The 18,264-nt window shown below is 40.8% G+C and overlaps 1 protein-coding gene across 2 annotated transcripts in view; it reads left to right on the forward strand.

Annotated features, from left to right (window-relative positions):
* The window catches only part of DNAH12 (dynein axonemal heavy chain 12), a 219,043-nt gene extending 201,516 nt beyond the window's left edge, over positions 1 to 17,527 (forward strand). For both annotated transcript variants that reach the window (XM_086697846.1, XM_086697845.1), the window contains 8 exons: positions 2,036 to 2,269; positions 2,554 to 2,742; positions 5,496 to 5,599; positions 7,197 to 7,401; positions 13,059 to 13,196; positions 13,638 to 13,729; positions 15,362 to 15,429; positions 17,249 to 17,527. In XM_086697846.1, coding sequence (XP_086553972.1) covers positions 2,036 to 2,269; positions 2,554 to 2,742; positions 5,496 to 5,599; positions 7,197 to 7,401; positions 13,059 to 13,196; positions 13,638 to 13,729; positions 15,362 to 15,429; positions 17,249 to 17,439 — 1,221 coding nt within the window. In that variant the 3' untranslated portion in view covers positions 17,440 to 17,527. The remainder of the gene's footprint in view (positions 1 to 2,035; positions 2,270 to 2,553; positions 2,743 to 5,495; positions 5,600 to 7,196; positions 7,402 to 13,058; positions 13,197 to 13,637; positions 13,730 to 15,361; positions 15,430 to 17,248) is intronic.
* Positions 17,528 to 18,264: the final 737 nt, after the last annotated feature.

Genomic DNA, 18,264 nt, shown 5'->3' on the forward strand with positions numbered 1-18,264 from the left:
TAGCATAACAAATAATTTTTATAGAAACTGCTGATATTTTATCAACTCTTCCTTTTTTTAAATAAATGTTTATTCATTTTTGAGAGAGAAAGCGAGCATGAGTTGGAGAGGGGCAGAGAGAGAGGGGGACAGAGGATCTGAAGCGGGTTCTGCACTAACAGCAGTGAGCCCGATGTGGGGCTCAAACTCATGAACCATGAGAACATGACCTGAGATGAAGTCAGATGCTCAACCAACTGAGCCACCCAGGCGCCCCTCTTTTTTCTTTTACACAAGGCAGAAACCTTAACTAGAACAAGCGTATCAATTTGAAAATCCCTGAACAACTGATGAAATTAGTGCTTATAGAATCACAATTACATGATAAAATGACATTGATTCTAAATACTGGGTTTGTTTGTTTTTTAAAAATAATTTAGTAGATAGAGCGCAAGCTTGGAGAATGTCTTGCTAAAACCATCCTACTGCAGAAAACCAGTCAACTGAGAATTCTCCACCTTCTGGCCAGGCCCCTGCCTGCAGCCTCTGGTGTCATCAACCTTTCTGGTCCCAACACTGGAGCTGGAAGGCATAGATTAAATCTATCTTTTATATCTTCAAGAACAGGGGGCAGTCTTTAAACCATCTTTACCTAGTCATACCAGCAAAATACTGCTTGCTTCCAAAAAGGTTAATCAATGAAACTGATGGCTAAGTTGATAGACAACCAAGGAATGAGTTGTTCTCTACATCTTGCATTTGCCATGAATTTAACATGAATTTCTCTTGTGGTTTCTTCCTTTAGTTTTGGGAAAGGAGGGAAACCCAGTTAAACACACCTTTCTTTCCCCCAAAGAGAAGAAAGGGAGAAACTCTCCTCTTTCACAAATAACTTATTCACCACGCCCCCCCCCCTCCCACAAAGAGTACTTTCCCTCTGTCTGTCTCCTATTCATATCTCTTGACACTTCTCTTCCTCCTGAAAACATGGAAGTCTCCAAAAAAGATTGATATCTTCTTTTAAGTTGGCTCTGGATAATTTAGAGATATTTTTTCTTAACTGTGTACCATTTCTGCTATAATTCCTGCACTATTAGGTAATTTTCAGGGGCAAGTAAAAGCTCCCATCCAGTAACTTATACCATCCCAATACATATACTACCAAAATTCCTGTGTGTGGGAAAATGTAAAGGAGAAATAAATTCAGGCCTTCATATCATTTCACATTTCCCAGACTCAGTTTCCTACTTTACAGGGTTATTGGGAGATGAACAAGACAATATAAAAGCTATGTAAATAGTAGTTTTTATTACTTTTTAAAGTTTTATTTATTTAAGTAATCTCTATACCCAACTGGGGCTCAAACTCACAACCCCAAGGTCAAGAGTCAGATGCTTTTCTGACTGAGCCAGCCAGGTGTTCCAGTTTTTATTACTATTGTAAATGGTGTCATGTTGTGTGAACCAGGCTTTGGCACTAAAGTTTGAATTGCTTTGTTTTTATCACATTGCAAACAGTGCCCAAAACCAGGCACCTGGTTCTAGGCGTTGGTGCTCTTGGCATTTGGGGTCAGATAGCTCCTTACTGTGGGCAGCTGTCCTGTGCACTGTTTAGCAGCGTCTCAAGTTTCTGCCCACTAGATGGCAGTAACACCTCCAACCACAGATCTAAAATGTCCCCAGATATTGCCAGATGTCCCCTTGGGGACAAAATTGCCCCTAATTAACAACCAATACCCTAAAACAAGGGCAAATTACCCAAATCCATATGAAAAAGACTTGGTAATTTTCATGTCATCTGTTTTTTGTTAAACAGATTTCTTATCACAGAAGCAATACATGTTTATTTGCCACCCTGCCCCCCCCCCCAATTGGAAGATGCAGATAAGCAAAGTAATTTAAAATAAATATGAACAATCCCAGCCATCCAAAGGTAACTCATTGTGATAATTCTTTCAACCCCACCTCTATGCATCTTGACATTTAATTTCATCTTAAAATGGAAATGACGTGAAAGACTTTAATGTTTTTCTCACTTCATTTTTTCTTTGTTTCAGTTATTTATAAATGAGTACAACACAATTCCATTTGAAGCCATCTCCTACCTGACTGGGGAATGTAACTATGGAGGAAGAGTGACAGATGACTGGGACAGACGTCTCCTCTTAACCATGCTGGCTGACTTTTATAATCCACAAATAATTGAAAACCCTCATTACAAGTTTTCTCCCAGTGGAAACTATTTTGCACCTCCCAAAGGCTCCTACGATGAGTACATTGAATTCATTAAGGTAACTGATGTCACTGAAAATGGGGTTAGACCTAAGTGTGATTTTTCTAAAAGCAAATAATGAAATGTTCCCCTGTAATATAGAGGGCTAGCCAAGTAGTATGGTTTTCAATCAACTTTCAGTATCTTTTGTTTCTAGAAGTTACTGAAAATTGGGAGAGTTTGATGTCTCATGGATTAATGTATAGTTGATTTTTAACCCTTTTGGGGCTGCATGTGTTTACCTTTTCAATTAATGTATCTGGTGAAAATGTGATGCTTCTTTCTTCATCTGTTTTCTGGTAGAAACTTCCATTTACTCAACACCCTGAGATATTTGGATTACATGAAAATGTTGATATCTCCAAAGATCTGCATCAAACCAAAGTCCTCTTTGAGTCCTTGCTTCTCACCCAGGGAGGCTCCAAACAGACCAGGTCCTCAGGAAGTACTGACCAGATTCTATTAGAAATTACTGAAGATATTCTCAACAAGGTGATGTTTAGTTTAGAATCTGATGCTTATAATGTAAATTAAAGTGGTCCTGAAATGGCAATCTGAGCACTCCGGTTGAACGGCATTAGGATCTTGAGTGAGATACTTTGTCTTTGTGAGGATTAGTTCCCAAATCTGTAAAGTGGTGATTATAGTGCCAACTGTATAAGGTTCTTGTGAACATTTAAAAGATCATGAATTTGGGGTGCCTGGGTGGCTCGCTCAGTTGAGCATCCGACTCTCGATTTTGGCTAAGGTGATGATCCCAGGGTTGTGGGATCGAGCCCCATGTGGAGCATGGAGCCTGCTTAGGATTCTCTCTGTCTCTCCCTCCTCCTCCCCTGCTCATGTGTGCACATACGCTCTCTAAAACAAAAACAAAACATGAATTTAAAATGATTTGCATGATGGCACATAGTAAGTTCTTAGCAACTATAGTTGTGGATGAGCAAATGAACATATGACTTATTGTTTCCAAAGATAATGAATAGACCTACTTTTTAAAAACTGGAGGAAATGGTCTGAATTTGCTGGTTCAAGGAGTGAACCTAAGATACAGTTTTTAATCTGTATCTTAGGGAGTGAGGGGGCACAGGGAGGTAAGATCAGCACTAAATTAGCAACTACACCTTTTTTTTCCTTCATAATATAGCTCGAAGTACTTAGCCTACTAGGTAGAGTGGGATGACACTCTTTTCACCTTTTTTCTGTGTCTTAAATTCCATAAGGAGCTACAAAGGGAACTTTAGAAGGATTATGATCGCATGTGCAGATCTTCACGATTCCCCTCTGGGGTAAATACTGTAATTGTCCCCATATTTCAGTGTCAAGTATTCTGACAGAGCAGAACCTGACCCATAGTCCATCTGTCTTGAAGACCCATGGACAGCACGCCCCCCCCCCCCCCCCTTAAGGAGAGCCTCCTCGCAGGACACGTTGCTGCAGCCACTGGAGAAAGAGGGGAGCTGCCCTGCTGTAACCCTTCGGTGAAAGCCAGCCGGCCTCCTCCCACTCTGTCCCCTGGACTGCTGCTTCTGCTCTTTGCCTCTCTCCCCCGTGGTCCCTTACTGGTTCTGCAGTTTATTTCGGGGGATGGGGAGTGGTGGTTCTGGCCCTTGCAGAATGGTGGCTCTCACAAGGTCCCTAACAGGAAGTTATCTAACAGTGGCATTTTGGACTTATTTGGCATCAAGGGTCCTTGAATGACAGCAGCTAGTGTGACTTACATTATTGTAAGTTTTTTGCACCGCTCAGGGACCATCATCTACAGACACTCTGGGCAGCTCAGTTCTTTGTTCAGAACTTCCCTGATTGGGAAACTTCTTTGCCTTTTAGGAGTGTCTTAAGACTTGGTTATCAGTCCCAAAGTCCCCTTCACTTCTCAAGCATCTCTGAGGTGCCTCATAGAAATCAGACACTTGATAGTCTTCTCTCTCTATAACCTGGAACCCGCTACAGTCACACATTATTTGAAAGTGGGGTAAGCTAAGCTATTTGGAGCCACTTAATAACTGATTGAAAATAACCATAAAACAGTTATGAAATGGAAAATCTGTTCTATCAGTGGAAAATGAGATTCGGCTTACAAAAGAAATCACATGGCTTTTCAGAAATCTGTATCTTCTGCAAAGTGCCATAGCCTATAGTAAAGAGCATGGGCTTTACAGTTAGAGACCTGTGGGTTTAAACAAATCACCTTTTGGCTGTGTGCCCTTGGGCAGTTATTTAACCTCTCTGTACAGTTGACCCTTGAACAACACAGGTTTGAACTGCACAGATATACTTACATATGAATTTATTTTTATAAATATAGCACGGTAATATGTTTCTTCCCTTCTTTAAGATGTTCTTAATATTTTCTTTCTAGCTTCCTTTATTGCAAGAATACAGTATAGAATACATATGACATACAAAATACGTGTTGACTGTTTATGTTAGTGGTAAGGCTTCCAGTCAATAGTAGGTTATTAGTAACTAAGTTTTTGGAGGGGCACCTGGGTGGCTCAATCGGTTGGGCGTCCAACTTCAGCTCAGGTCATGATCTCACAGTCCATGGGTTCAAGTCCCACGTCAGGCTCTGAGCTGACAGCTCAGAGCCTGGAGCATGCTTCGGATTCTGTGTCTCCCTCTCTCTATGCCCCTTTCCTGCTCATGCTCTGTCTGTGTCTCTCTCTCTCTCAAAAATAAACAAATATCAAGAAGAATTTTTTTAATTAAAAAAAAGTTTTTGGGGGCGCCTGTGTGGCTCAGTCGGTTGAGTGTCCAACTTCAGCTCAGGTCATGATCTCACAGTCTGTGAGTTCGAGCCCCGCATTGGGCTCTTTGCTGACAGCTCAGAGCCTGGAGCCTGCTTTGGTTTCTGTGTCTCCCGCTGTCTCTTCTCCTCCCCTGCTTGCGATCTGTCTCTGTCTCAAAAATAAAAACATTAAAAAAAAAATTTTTTTTAAGTTTTTGGAGAGTTGAATTTATACATGGAGTTTTGACTATATGGGGGGGGGGTGTGGAGTCGGTGCCCTAACCTGCACTGTTCAAGGGTTAACTGTACTTGAATATCCTCATCTGTATAATGGAGATGATAATGGCCACCTGAGAGTGTAAGGTAAAGGTGAAATGAGATAATGTATGGGAAGCGGCTAGCACAATGCTCAGCCCACAGTAACTGCCTCATGTTAGCTATTAGTGATAGGACAGCTGAATGAAGTGAATTATCCATTCTGAGTGTAATATGTGACCTTCCAAACCCATTCTCTTAGCTACCGAATGATTTCAACATTGAAACAGCACTATTGAAGTATCCTGTGAGCTATGAAGAGAGCATGAATACTGTGTTAGTACAAGAAATGGAAAGATTTAACAAGTAAGGATCTCTACCCTTTTGGGTTCAGAAGACAACCAACCCAAGTTGATAAAAAAAAAAAAAGACACACATTAAAATTTTAAGAAAAAATTATCCAAACCTGCCATTTCCTTAGGATCCACTCCTACTCTTTAAAGTTGTATCATCTTCCGCCCCAGAAGCGAGGGTATCTTTTAGAATGCAAAAATGATGATGGAAATGAGATCTATTTTTACTTACATGTGAATTTATTTTTGTGAAATTTATGTGAAAATATTCATTCATCATAATTTTTCATCCATCCTTTACTAGTCTCCTCAGGAACTCAGGACCAAATGAATATTAATTGAGCCTGTATGTAGTTACCTCTTTTGTCATTGTTCCACCATGTGACACATGCACCCTCCCTTTTCTTCCTGAGTCCAACCTAGGTTGTTTAGGTACCCCATGATAGCAAACAAATTTTTGCTTTGAATTTTTTAAATGTTTATTTATGTATCTTGAAAGAGGGAGAGAGAGAGAAAGGAAGAGTGAGGGAGGGGCAGAGAGAGAGAGGAAAAAAGAATCCCAAGCAAGTTCCACACTGTTAGCACAGCGCCTAACATGGGGCTCAAACTCATGAACCATGAGATCATGACCTGAGCTGAAATCAAGAGTCAGACACTTAACTGACTGAGCCACCCAGGTGCCCCTTTGAATTTTTTCACTGAATTTTCTACAGTACAATACGGCTTAAGGGATGGAGAAATTGTTTTGGTCATGAATTTTCTAAGATGTTTTCAAGTTTATTTGGGTTTCAGGATTTGCTGACATTTAAAAACAAAACATATTAAAACACTATGATGCCTTAGTTTAGTATTTTTTATTTAAAGACCATACATGTTTATATGTACTACCATATTATCTCTCTGTTGCTTAGGCTTCTAGCCTCAAACCCTTACTTCAGGTATATTTATGGTGTTCTCAGCAGTTTGGGCCTATGTGAGAAGCAAAGTCTTTGCAAGCATATCAGTGAATATATGCTTTATGCTTTAATGCATCATTTCACAAATGTCAGCCTTTGCATTACACGTTTATAACTCTTCCATATTTTTATGCCATCTGGAACATCATTTACCTAATATTTTCCCCCAAATCATCCTCTGCTTAAATTAGCCTGGTCTTAAGCCATAACACCCAGAAAACAATTTTGATATGCTGTTTGGTACCATTTTCTGTATTATGTAATGATTAAAATGAAAAAGTTTCATCCAGGCGTGCATGGGTGGCTCAGTCGGTTAAGCATCCAACTCTTGATTTTGGCTCAAGTCATGATCTCACAGTTTGTGAGCTCAAACCCTGCATTGAGCTCTGCACTGACAGTGCGGAGCCTGCTTAGGATTCTCTCTCTCCCCCTCTCTCTGCCTCTCTCATGCTCTCTCTCTTTCAAAATAAATAAACTTAAAAAAAAAGTTCATCCAAGTATCACCTAAAAGTACCTTCCATTACCAAGAGGGAGGTGAGTACATTCGGGGAAACACTCCCATAAAGCCGTGAGTGAGATTTCTTTTTCTGGAAAAACAGTATGTTGATATTTACCAGCGTATGTACAATGATACTGTGATTCTTTTCTTTGCAGTTTAATTAGAACTATACGCAATACTCTACGGGACCTTGAAAAAGCTATTAAGGGTTTGGTCGTAATGGATTCTGCACTGGAGGCACTCTCTGGCAGTTTGCTTGTTGGAAAGGTTCCAGAAATATGGGCTGCACGATCATATCCAAGTCTTAAACCCCTAGGAAGTTACATCACAGATTTTCTAGCCCGGTTGAACTTTTTACAGGTAAAGGATTATGTGTGTGTGTGTGTGTGTGTGTGTGTGTGTGTGTGTGTATAATTTTAGTTTTTGGTTGACTGGGGAGAGATTAGAAAACACTCTGGTCACTTCGGTGTCTCTGGGTTGACTGGAATGTGTTTACTGGTTTCATGGTAATCTAACCAAAATTTTAGAATGTTAAAAATTACACATATTTCAAAGTACTCAGTAGAAAATTAAAATTTTACTTTACATAGTCCAAGTAAAATGTGACATATTTTGTTAACGTTCTAAGTTTGGGGCACCTGGGTGGCTCAGTTGGTTGAATGTCTGACTTCAGCTCAGGTCATGATCTCACAGTTCATGAGTTCAAGCCCCACATTGGGCTCACTGCTGTCAGCACAGAGCCTGCTTGGGATTTTCTCTTTCCCTCTCTGCCCCTCCCCCACTCATGCTCTCCCTCTCAAAAATAAACAAAACATGGAAAAAAAAAAAAGATTCTAAGTCTGTGGTTCTCTGAGACCACATACTTGGTCTTGTAGTTTTAATACTGGGGGTAAATCTCAAAAAAGAGCCCGAGATCTGGATTTACCAATAATTGGCCACTGTCTTAAAATCCATGCTTCTTATCCCTTATCTCATAAAACCAGGGAAACGTTGAATGCTTTTAAGTCTCCACCCTCCATCCCAAAATACACATATAAAGGATGTCCAGGGCACTATTTCTCTTCCTTAGCTCCTTGGCTTGCCCCCATTGTATGGTTAATATTTATGTGGGGTTAATATTTATGTGGGTTAATATTTATGAGAGTTGGGGAGAGCCCCAAAAACACTTTTTGGAAATTCAAATTAGGTATATGACCTTTCCCTGTTTAGTTGCCTTTTTTTTTTTTCTTTTTTTAGGGGAGGAGGGGCAGAGTGAGAGAGAGAGAGAGAGAGAGAGCGAGCAAGGGCGGATCTCAAGCAGGCTCCACACCCAGCACGGAACCAGACTTGGGGCTTGATCTCACAACCAACAGTGAGATCATGACTTGAGCCAAAATCAAGAGTTGGACACTTAAACGACTGAGTCACCCAGGTGTCCCTAGTTGCCTTTTTATTACAAAAGAGCTTTATTTGTTTCACTGTAGAAGCTAATCATAAAATAGCCAGTGCTTGTGAGGATGTGGAGAGAGCAGCTTTCTCATATACCCCTTTTTAATTTTTACCAATTGAATAGATTGGTAATATCTTATTATTTCAATTTGCTTTTTTTGTTGTTGTTGTTGGTAACTGGTGAGCTTGTGTTTCTTTTGGTGTGTGTGCTTACCATTTGTATTTTCTCCTATGAATCGCCTCTTCATCTCCTTCCTAGGCCCATTTTTCTTTTGAACTATTTCTTAAAAATTAATTTATAGGAGCTGGTTGTATAGATTTTACATTTAACAAAAGAAACAGTCTACATTGGGGTTGTCAGTGTTCAGGCTCTAGAAGAGTTGCCACATAATGGTTTTCTCATCCATAAAATGTTTAATTTTACCTCATAGGGTAACAATCCATGGTATGTGGTAAGAATTCAGTAAAAGTGGACTATTCTTTGGTAAAATCATAAATTGTTGAACTTTATCAAATGCCTTTTCAGCATTTATTGCTAATGATGTGATTTTTTCCCCCTCTTTAGCTTATTATTGCATTGAACTATTCACTAGATTTCCAAGTGGAAAACCATCCTTGCGTTTCTAGAAAAATTCCTCTTGTTCAGTGAATCCTTATTCGTTTGGTCAGTGGATCTTCATTCTTTTAATGCTGTAATCAATTCCATTTGGGTATTTTTAGGGTTTTTGATATTTTAAGGTTTTGATTGTTAGGGTTTTGATATTACCTAATCAGCCAGAAAAATTATTTAATTGTATCCCTAACAATAGTGAATAAGAGGGCCTGTTTCTCAGATATATGTTGTTTTTTATCTTTGCTAATTTGATAGGTAAACTGTGTCTACTAGGTGAATCCTGGCCACATGTACAACATGTCTTCGGAGTTCCTCCTGTGTGGACCTGCCTCTTCCCATCCCTTATCAACAGCATTTGCCTTAGGGGCACCTGGTGGCTCAGTCGGTTAAGCATCTAATTTTGGCTCAGGTCATGATCTCATGGCTTGTGAGTTCGAGCCCTGTGTTGGGCTCTGTGCTGACAGCTCAGAACCTGGAGGCTTCTATGGATTCTGTGTCTCCCTCTCTCTTTCGGCCCCTCCCCTGCTCACCCTCTGTCTGTCTCTCTCTCTCAAAAATAAATACTAAAAAAAAATAAAGAAAAGGCATTTGCCTTGTAGTTAATCATATCCTCCCCTTGTCACGGTCTTCCTTTTTTTTATACTCCAGTTCATTTCCCAAGCTTTTTTTGGAACTGCTTGCACTTTCCATATACTGCTTCTTCCTGAAGGGCATTCAAGAGCCATTACCTTGGTCTTTCAGAGGGGTCCTGGCATGGTGCCAGCAGGGATAGTCTCCAGGACAAATTCCTTTTGTTGTTGATGTGAAGTTCATGTCCAACTCCCTACTTCCTGAAATCTGGATTTTCCCTTGGAATCATTCCATTCGAATGAGTAAGAAAGACCTCACTCTATTATCAGGCACCTCTATCATCCTTCGCCACATGCCTCCCTCTGAATGGATCTGTCCCCATTGTCCTCTTACCCTTAGAGAAGCCATACAGTTTTCCTCTTACCTTTCTTTCTCCTGGACTCTTTTTTTTTAACGGTTTATTTATTTTTGAGAGAGACAGAGCACAAGCAGGGGAGAGGCGGGTGGGGGAGGGGGGCGGACAGAGGATCTGAAGCAGGCTCTGTGCTGACACCAGAGAACCCAATGCAGAGCTTGAACCCACACACCGTGAGATCATGACCTGAGCCAAAGTCAGACACTTAACCAACTGAGCCACCCAGGTTCCCCCTCTCCTGGAGTCTTGACTTCATCTCCTAATGCTTCTTAATTAAGCAAATGAGTCATCTGGAGTTTCTGTCTTTTCCTCATTTCTCTATCACCATTTACCCTATTTATCTTCCCTTTCTCCTTCTTGTGCTTTTTATTTTTTTTCTCTAAGCATTTTACACACTGGTTATACTCTCAGGTTAAATCCTGGATCTGACACTTAGTGACTGTGTGACTTGGAGCAAGATATTACTCATCTTTCTGCACTCCAGTTTCCTTGTCTGTAAAATGGGAGGAATAACTCACGGAGTCATTTTGTGGACTAAATGAGGTGATGCATGTCAAGTGCTTAGCACAATGCCTGGCAAGCACTAAGCATCCAGTAAATGGTAGCTAATTCAGAAATTCTGTACAAGTCACTGACCCAGACACTCATGACATTCTTGGCTAAATGAAGCCCTGGAGTGAGCCAGGGAATTTTCTATACACTTGCCTTCTGGGTTCTTACAGCTTTCTTGTGCACAGTGCTGGATCTGCCTGGCTTGTGTCCTTGTCAAGCCCCGCCTCTTTCTCTACCTCTTCTTGATTTGGTAGCTTGGACTATTGCAACATCTCCAGCAGTGGTTTGTTCTCTTCCTCCCAGGAAGCAAAGCTGGCTTCTTCCCACAGTGCACTGCTCGCTCAGAGACAAAGTTCATTTTATTGATTCATCTGTTCTCTCAACTAATGTGAATTGAGACCCATTTTGTCCGAAACATCTTGTGTGCTTTGTGAGATCAAAAGGCAATGACAACGTAAGCCCTGCCTTCAAGTTGTCAATAGCCTACAGGGGGATAAACTATGTATCTAAGAAAAAACAAACCAACCACGAATATAATAGAGTAAGGGATGTGTCATAGCAGATCAACTTGTAAAATGCTCTGGGAATTCAGAGGGAGAGAGTTCTTCTAGCTCAGGAAAGCAGGGTTTGTTTATTGGATGAAGAAGCATTTGAGCCAGGTCTAAACTATGAGAGGTTTCAGACACTGTAAAAAAAGGAAAAGAACTTAGAGATAGCTGAGCAATGAAAGGCACTGTATCATTTAGAACTGATCCTGTTGCAAAATTTGACATATACAAAAATAAAGTTTATTACCTCAGTAATTGAAAAATCCAGGGGGCCAAGTGGCTCCAGGAAGGAGGTGATCTGGGGTACAAAATAGTGCCCTGGTCCTGGATTCTTGCACCTCATTTCCTGGCTCCATTTCTCTGAGGGTTGACTCCATTCTCAGGTAGGTTCTCATGTGATGGTAGCAAAACAGCAGCAGCAACTCTGGCCTCACATCCACACAACTTCAAATAGCTGAGCATCTTTTCCCCAAAAGTCCTAGCAAGAGTCTCCACATCTCTGTCTTTGCCTGGGTCACATGTCCATTCCTGTATCAATCACTATGACTGGGGGGTATCATTGGCCAGGCAGGAATCACATGCCCACCCCAGGAAGTGGAGTTCTTGCACCAGAAGGGCTTGGGTTGAGAGTATAGAAAGGTTCTTCTTCCAGAAGGATGGAAGAGTAGTGTCACTTTAAGACAAGCAGAAAATACAACAGATGTCCACCCAATGCAGAGAAAAGACCAGCACATAGTGTAGCCTGGTTATAATGTAAGATGCTTGAAGGAGAATTGTTTATTTATTTATATTTTTTAATATAATTTATTGTCAAATTCTTTTCCATACAACACCCAGTGCTCATCCCAACAAGTGCCCTCCTCCCTGCCCATCACCCACTTTCCCCTCTCCCCCACCCCCCATCTACCCTTAGTTTGTTCTCTGTATTTAAGAATCTCTTATGGTTTGCCTCCTTCCCTCTCTGTAACTTTTTTTTTCCCCTTCCCCTCCCCCATGGTCTTCTGTTAAGGGATCAAGCTGGGGGGCGGGGGTGGTGCCTGGATGGCTCAGTCAACTGAGCATCCGACTCTTGGTTTTGGCTCAGGTTATGATGTTATAGCTCATGAGTTCAAGCCCCTCGTCAGGCTCTGCACTCACAGAGCAGAGCCTGCTTGGGATTCTCTCCCTCCCTCTCTTTCTGCCCCTCCCCGCTTGCGTGCGCACACTCTGTCTCAAAATAAATAAATAAACATAAACATTTTAAAAAGGAATCAAGCTGGAAATACAATTTGGGGCTAGATTATGAAGTATGTTAAATAGGAGACTAAGGTGCTTAGACTTTAATTTGGTAGAGTAGTAGGAGATTACTGAAGAATTATGCAAGATGCTAAATCCAATCCAAACCATGCATGGTGAGGTATACTCTGGAAACATTACTCTAGATGTACTGAGCAGAGAGAGGGGAGAAGTGAGAAGACGTGCACATCGATACAGAAAAAAGACAATGGACATCTGAACTGAAGTAAGCGTGGAGGCAGGGGGGAGTCCAGAGTTTTAAGGAGCTGGAATCAACACTCTGTCATATACCGCATGAGATATCTGAAGATGATTGCTTTTGAGTGGGAGTAAGTCACACATCCCCAAATAATTTACTCTCAGCTCTTTGTAGATTTGAACCTTTCAAACTTTGTGTTATTCAGGTTAATGTTAAAATTAGTTTGAATTATCCAAGAAGAGTGACTATAAGGGAAAAGAGGTAGAAGGTCAAGGTAGGTTGCGTGTTTGTGTTGGGGAAGAGAGTCCTGTGGTGGAAAGTGTGGACAACACACAAGCCAGAATCAGGAATTACAGATCAGGTGGTGCTCATGTGAGTTTGGAAATGAACATAGTGCATTGTGTTTTCCCCTTCCAGGACTGGTATACTTCAGGAAAACCTTGTGTGTTTTGGCTCTCAGGATTCTTTTTCACCCAAGCCTTTCTCACTGGAGCGATGCAGAATTATGCCAGAAAATATACCATCCCTATCGACTTACTAGGATATGAATTTGAGGTACAACCCCCCCTGAATTCCACAGTATATCATTATTTCAAAATCATGTAGTTAATCAAGGAAGATATGCAGGATTCATATTTTTATGGTCCATTATAAATGACTTCTTTCCATTCTTTGTGTTTCATGAAGAAAGTGTATGTTTGCCTTGCTACGTCTGATAGGACTTAGATATATATCTCCATTTTTAACTTAGATCATCTAATGCTGCTCTCCGGTTTCAGCAAAAACATGAGGTACAATAAAAAGTGATAAAATGCTTCAAAAAGAACTGTATTATACATTTTGACACTTACACTCCTACTGAAAAATTTATAGTTTCACAACCTATCATATAGTCGCGTTTCCCTGAGTATGTTCTGAAAATTGAGCAGATGTTTTCCTTCTGAAACAAAGTTGTCTGGGGAAGAGACCGTTATTAGCATGTGCCTCTCCCTTCAGGTTATTCCTTCAGATACATCTGAGACGGCGCCAGAGGACGGCGTTTACATCCACGGGTTATATCTTGATGGAGCACGCTGGTCCCGAACAAGGTCAGGGCTTTCAACTGCCGAGACTTCTTCATTGCAGATGAATAAGTAAAACACTGCTTCCCACCCACCCCACCCCACCCCTGCAACAAAAGGGCTCTTCTAGGGACTATGGCAAGTAAAAAACAATATCAGAATTCTTGCCATAAATCATTACTCATGCTGGGGCAATTGATAAATGAGTATTTTTAGGTCCTGAAGAATTTTTAGTTAATATTTCAATGGTCTTATGACTAGAAAAGTTAGTTGAAATTATTTCTTACTTCTTCTGTTTTAGGACTGTTACCTTCCATTTTGTAATGTGCAGGAGCACCTAACTTTTGAACATTTCACAGTTAGAATGAACTTCCCATTTCTGTTAGTGAATGGAAAACTTTCTCTTATATGACAAAATAAATAAATATTTAAAATAAATACTGAATTTCCAGCTTAGGAAACCAAGCATTGCTATTCTTTTTAAAATGCGTAGCGGTGGGGGGCCTTGGTGGCTCAGTCAGTTAAGCGCCTGGCTCTTGACTTCAGCTCAGGTCATGATCTCACAGAGTTCAAGCTCCACATCGGGCTCTCTGTTGTCAGCATGCAGCCCACTTCGGATCCTCTGTCTCCTTCTCTCTCTCTCTCTGCACCTCTTCTGCACTCTCACTCTGTCTCAAAAATAAATAAAATTTAAAAAAATAAATAAGATACATAGGAGTAAGAGAGAAGGGGAGAGACTATTTCCCTTGGAGCCCTGCTCTTTATCAGTCCGTTAATAAGCATAACCCTCTATTTCCAGGGTCAGGGCTAGGCTTTGCTCTCAAGGGAGGGTTGAATGTTGAGACCCAGAAAATCGCTTGAGGAGGAGCAGGAAGGAGCTCCTTTGTATTATTACAAAGATAATTCCAAGACCGAGCTCTGAGCAGACTTAGCTGCGCCTAGTTCATTTGGTTATTTCTCTCTTCCTTTTTTTTTTTTTTTTAAGTTTATTTTGACAGAGAGAGAGAGAGAGAGAGAGAGAGAGAGGGATTCCCAAGCAGGCTTTGTACTGTCAGCATGGAGCTCTACGCAGGGCTTGATCTCACAAACCGTGAGGTCATGACCTGAGCTGAAATCAAGAGTCAGACGCTTAACCAACTGACTAAGCCACCGATGCACACCTCTCCATTTTTATCATTTAACTTACATAGATGAATATATGTATTCATCTTTTCTCCTGTCCCTCCCTTTCCTTCCCTCCCTCCTTTTCTCAAACAAATAAATAAACAATATAGCACAGGGAAAAGAAGACAGGTTTACTAGACAGGCAGATGTACGTTTGAATCCTGACTCTGGCACTTAAGAGCTGTGTTACTATGAGAAAACTGTTCAACCTCTCTGAGCCTTCACTGTTCACCTGTGTGTGGAAAAGGAAGGGGACAAGATCATGGTGATGATCAAATGTGATAAGATAGTGTGTGCTTCATGGATGGTACTTAAAAAGCGGCAAGAATTGGTATTTGTCCACTGTTATTCATTGCTTCCTCCTTGGTTTTGTTTTATATTTCTTTCTCTGCATATTTCCAGTCCTCTCTTGTATTAAAAGCCAATATCTCAGTAGCAATTTCTAGAAGCAAATTTCATCTTATTTCTAATAAATATTTCCATTTCTCTTCACAGTGGATTGCTTGCTGAGCAACATCCCAAACTTCTCTTTGACCTGATGCCCATCATATGGATAAAACCAAGTAAATATACTCCTAACAAAATTTGTTAGAGTTTTAGGGAGGATAATGATAGACATTTTTTAATGGCTCCCCCAAATAAGTCTCTGCTCAAATCTATTAAGACTTTGTTCAGTTACAATAAATAGTGGCTTAGGGCCACCTGGGTGGCTCAGTTGGTTGTCTGTCTTCTGCTCAGGTCATGATCTCACAGCTTGTGAATTTAAGCCCTGCGTCGGGCTCTGTACTGACAGCTCAGAGCCTGGAGCCTGCTTTGGATTCTGTCTCCTTCTTTCTCTCTGCCCCTCCCCCACCATGCTCTGTCTCTGTCTCTCAAAAATGAATAAACATTAAAAAATTTTTTAAGAAGATGCACTACACACACACACACACACACACACACACACACACACACTGGAGTATTACTCGGCAATCAAAAAGAATGAAGTCTTGCCATTTGCAACTACGTGGATGGAACTAGAGGGTATTATGCTAAGTGAAATTAGTCAGAGAAAGACAAATATCATATGACTTCACTCATATGAGGACTTTAAGACACAGAACAGATGAACATAAGGGAAGGGAAGCAAAAGTAATATAAAAACAGGGAGGGGACAAAACATAAAAGACTCTTAAATGTGGATAACAGAGGGTTGCTGGAGAGGTTGTGGCAGGGGGGATGGGCTAAATTGTTAAGGGGCTTAAAGAATCTACTCCTGAAATCATTGTTGCACCATGTGCTAACCAACTTGGATGTAAATGATAAAAAATAAACTGCAGAAAGAAAAAAAATTTTTTTAGTGACTTACTATTTACATTGGGAATATATTATTCCCGTTTTGTGTTGCATTCATATTATTTCAGGAATATCATTCTGCCTCTTTTTGCTCTTATCCCAAGGGATGTAACATTTTCTCTGCCCTCCCCCACTTCTACTTTTCCAGAGTCCAGGGCTTCCCATCAATATTTTGATTCTGAACTGCCTTTGTACACCTCTCAGAGACACGTAGGCTTGACACCAGCCAGTGGCTAGACTCTTCTGGCTACAAGAAACTCCTTGGCCTAGGACCCAGACAGGTGCCCACAGGCATAGATGTTGCAAGTCACAGGTGGGAAGGCCGGGGAAGCCAACTCTGCCCTCCTGGGAAAGACTCACTCCTTCCCTCCTCTGGCCATCATCATTTTCCCACAAGTCCGAACAAATGAGGCTCATTCTTTTGTTTTTTCTTCTCTAGGTTTTTTTGTCCTCAGATAACTATCAATGGAAGCATGTCCAAATTATCCACAATCACCACTGAGCCCATTAAATATTTTTATTAACACAGTTCAATTATGAGAAATGTGGCCTTAGTTTAGAAAGACTCCTAATATCTCATATTTGGCTTTTCAAGGATAATATATAGATTCTTTCTGTGAGTAGGTAAGTGTTGGTGTGTTTTTCTTAAGAACAACCTGTTGAAAGCAAACCGTAAGTTCTGCTTCTTCTGATCTATGCGTTTCTTGTATTAGGGCTGTAAGCAGCAGGGTCTGCTGCATTACATGTGCTGGATTTTAGTACTTCTTCCCTACCTTCTCCTCCTCTCCCAGGTCCTCTGGAGTGTTTTCATGCCAGCTAAGTCATCAGAACTTAGAACCGATTCCTGTCCTCTAGCCCTAGAATCATGCCCCGTATGAAATCACTTGTCTTGTTTCACAGCCATAATTATATCCCAACTGTAAACAACAATAACAGCATTGAAGTGTTCAAATATCATAATCATCTTAGATTTAGTATGAAAAAAGTTGTTTAGTACCAATGGCTGTTTTCCCTTTAGCAAATGAATGTATTTCTTTCTTTTCCAAGCTAAAAAGACTGAGATTGTGAAGTCGAATGCCTACACCTGTCCCCTTTACAAGACAAGTGAACGTAAAGGAACTCTCTCCACAACAGGACATTCTACCAACTTTGTTATTGCAATGTTGTTAAAGACAGACCAACCCACTCAACACTGGATCAAGCGTGGGGTTGCCTTGCTTTGTCAACTGGATGACTAAATTGGACAAACTTAAGAAAACATCTGAAAGAAGTAAAAAAGAAAATCTATGTCGTCTTCACTTCAAAATACATATGTTATGAAATCAAGTATCTTTGTGTCCTTCTTTTAAATGGTTTTTGCACTGTTCTCCTCCCTGGTGTACCACTCTTGACTGCAATACAGCCTTCTAGAAAACATGAAGAGAAATGTTTCTTGAAAGCACATGAAAAGTCTTTGAGGGGCACCTGGGTGACTCGGTTGGGCGTCCAACTCTTGATTTCAGCTCAGGTCGCGACCTAACGGTTTGTGAGTTTGAGCCCCATGTTGGGCTCTGTGCTGATGGTGTGGAGCCTGCTTGGGATTCCCTCTCTCTCTGTCTCTCTGCCCCTCCCCTACTTGCACTCTCCCAAAATAAACTTTTTAAAAAAATTTCTCTAATTTATTTTTATAATTCAAAGTAAATGTCATATAAGGAATCGCCTTATATTTAATTGCTTTTTAAAAATTATTGCTATTATTAATTTTATAGGGGAAAGCATGTGACAGGAAATTTTAAAACTCAATAAATGAACTTTTTTTTTTTTTTAAAGAGAAAAATCCTGGGGCGCCTGGGTGGCGCAGTCGGTTAAGTGTCCGACTTCAGCCAGGTCACGATCTCGCGGTCCGCGAGTTCGAGCCCCGCGTCGGGCTCTGGGCTGATGGCTCGGAGCCTGGAGCCTGTTTCCGGTTCTGAGTCTCCCTCTCTCTCTGCCCCTCCCCCGTTCATGCTCTCTCTCCCAAAAATAAACGTTCAAAAAAAAAAAAATAAAAAAAAAAATAAAGAGAAAAATCCTTGAAACTTTTG

The sequence above is a fragment of the Puma concolor genome, chromosome A2 (genome assembly GCF_028749965.1).
Source record: "Puma concolor isolate L17-30 chromosome A2, mPumCon1.1.hap2, whole genome shotgun sequence".
Classification (NCBI taxonomy): Eukaryota; Metazoa; Chordata; class Mammalia; order Carnivora; family Felidae; genus Puma; species Puma concolor.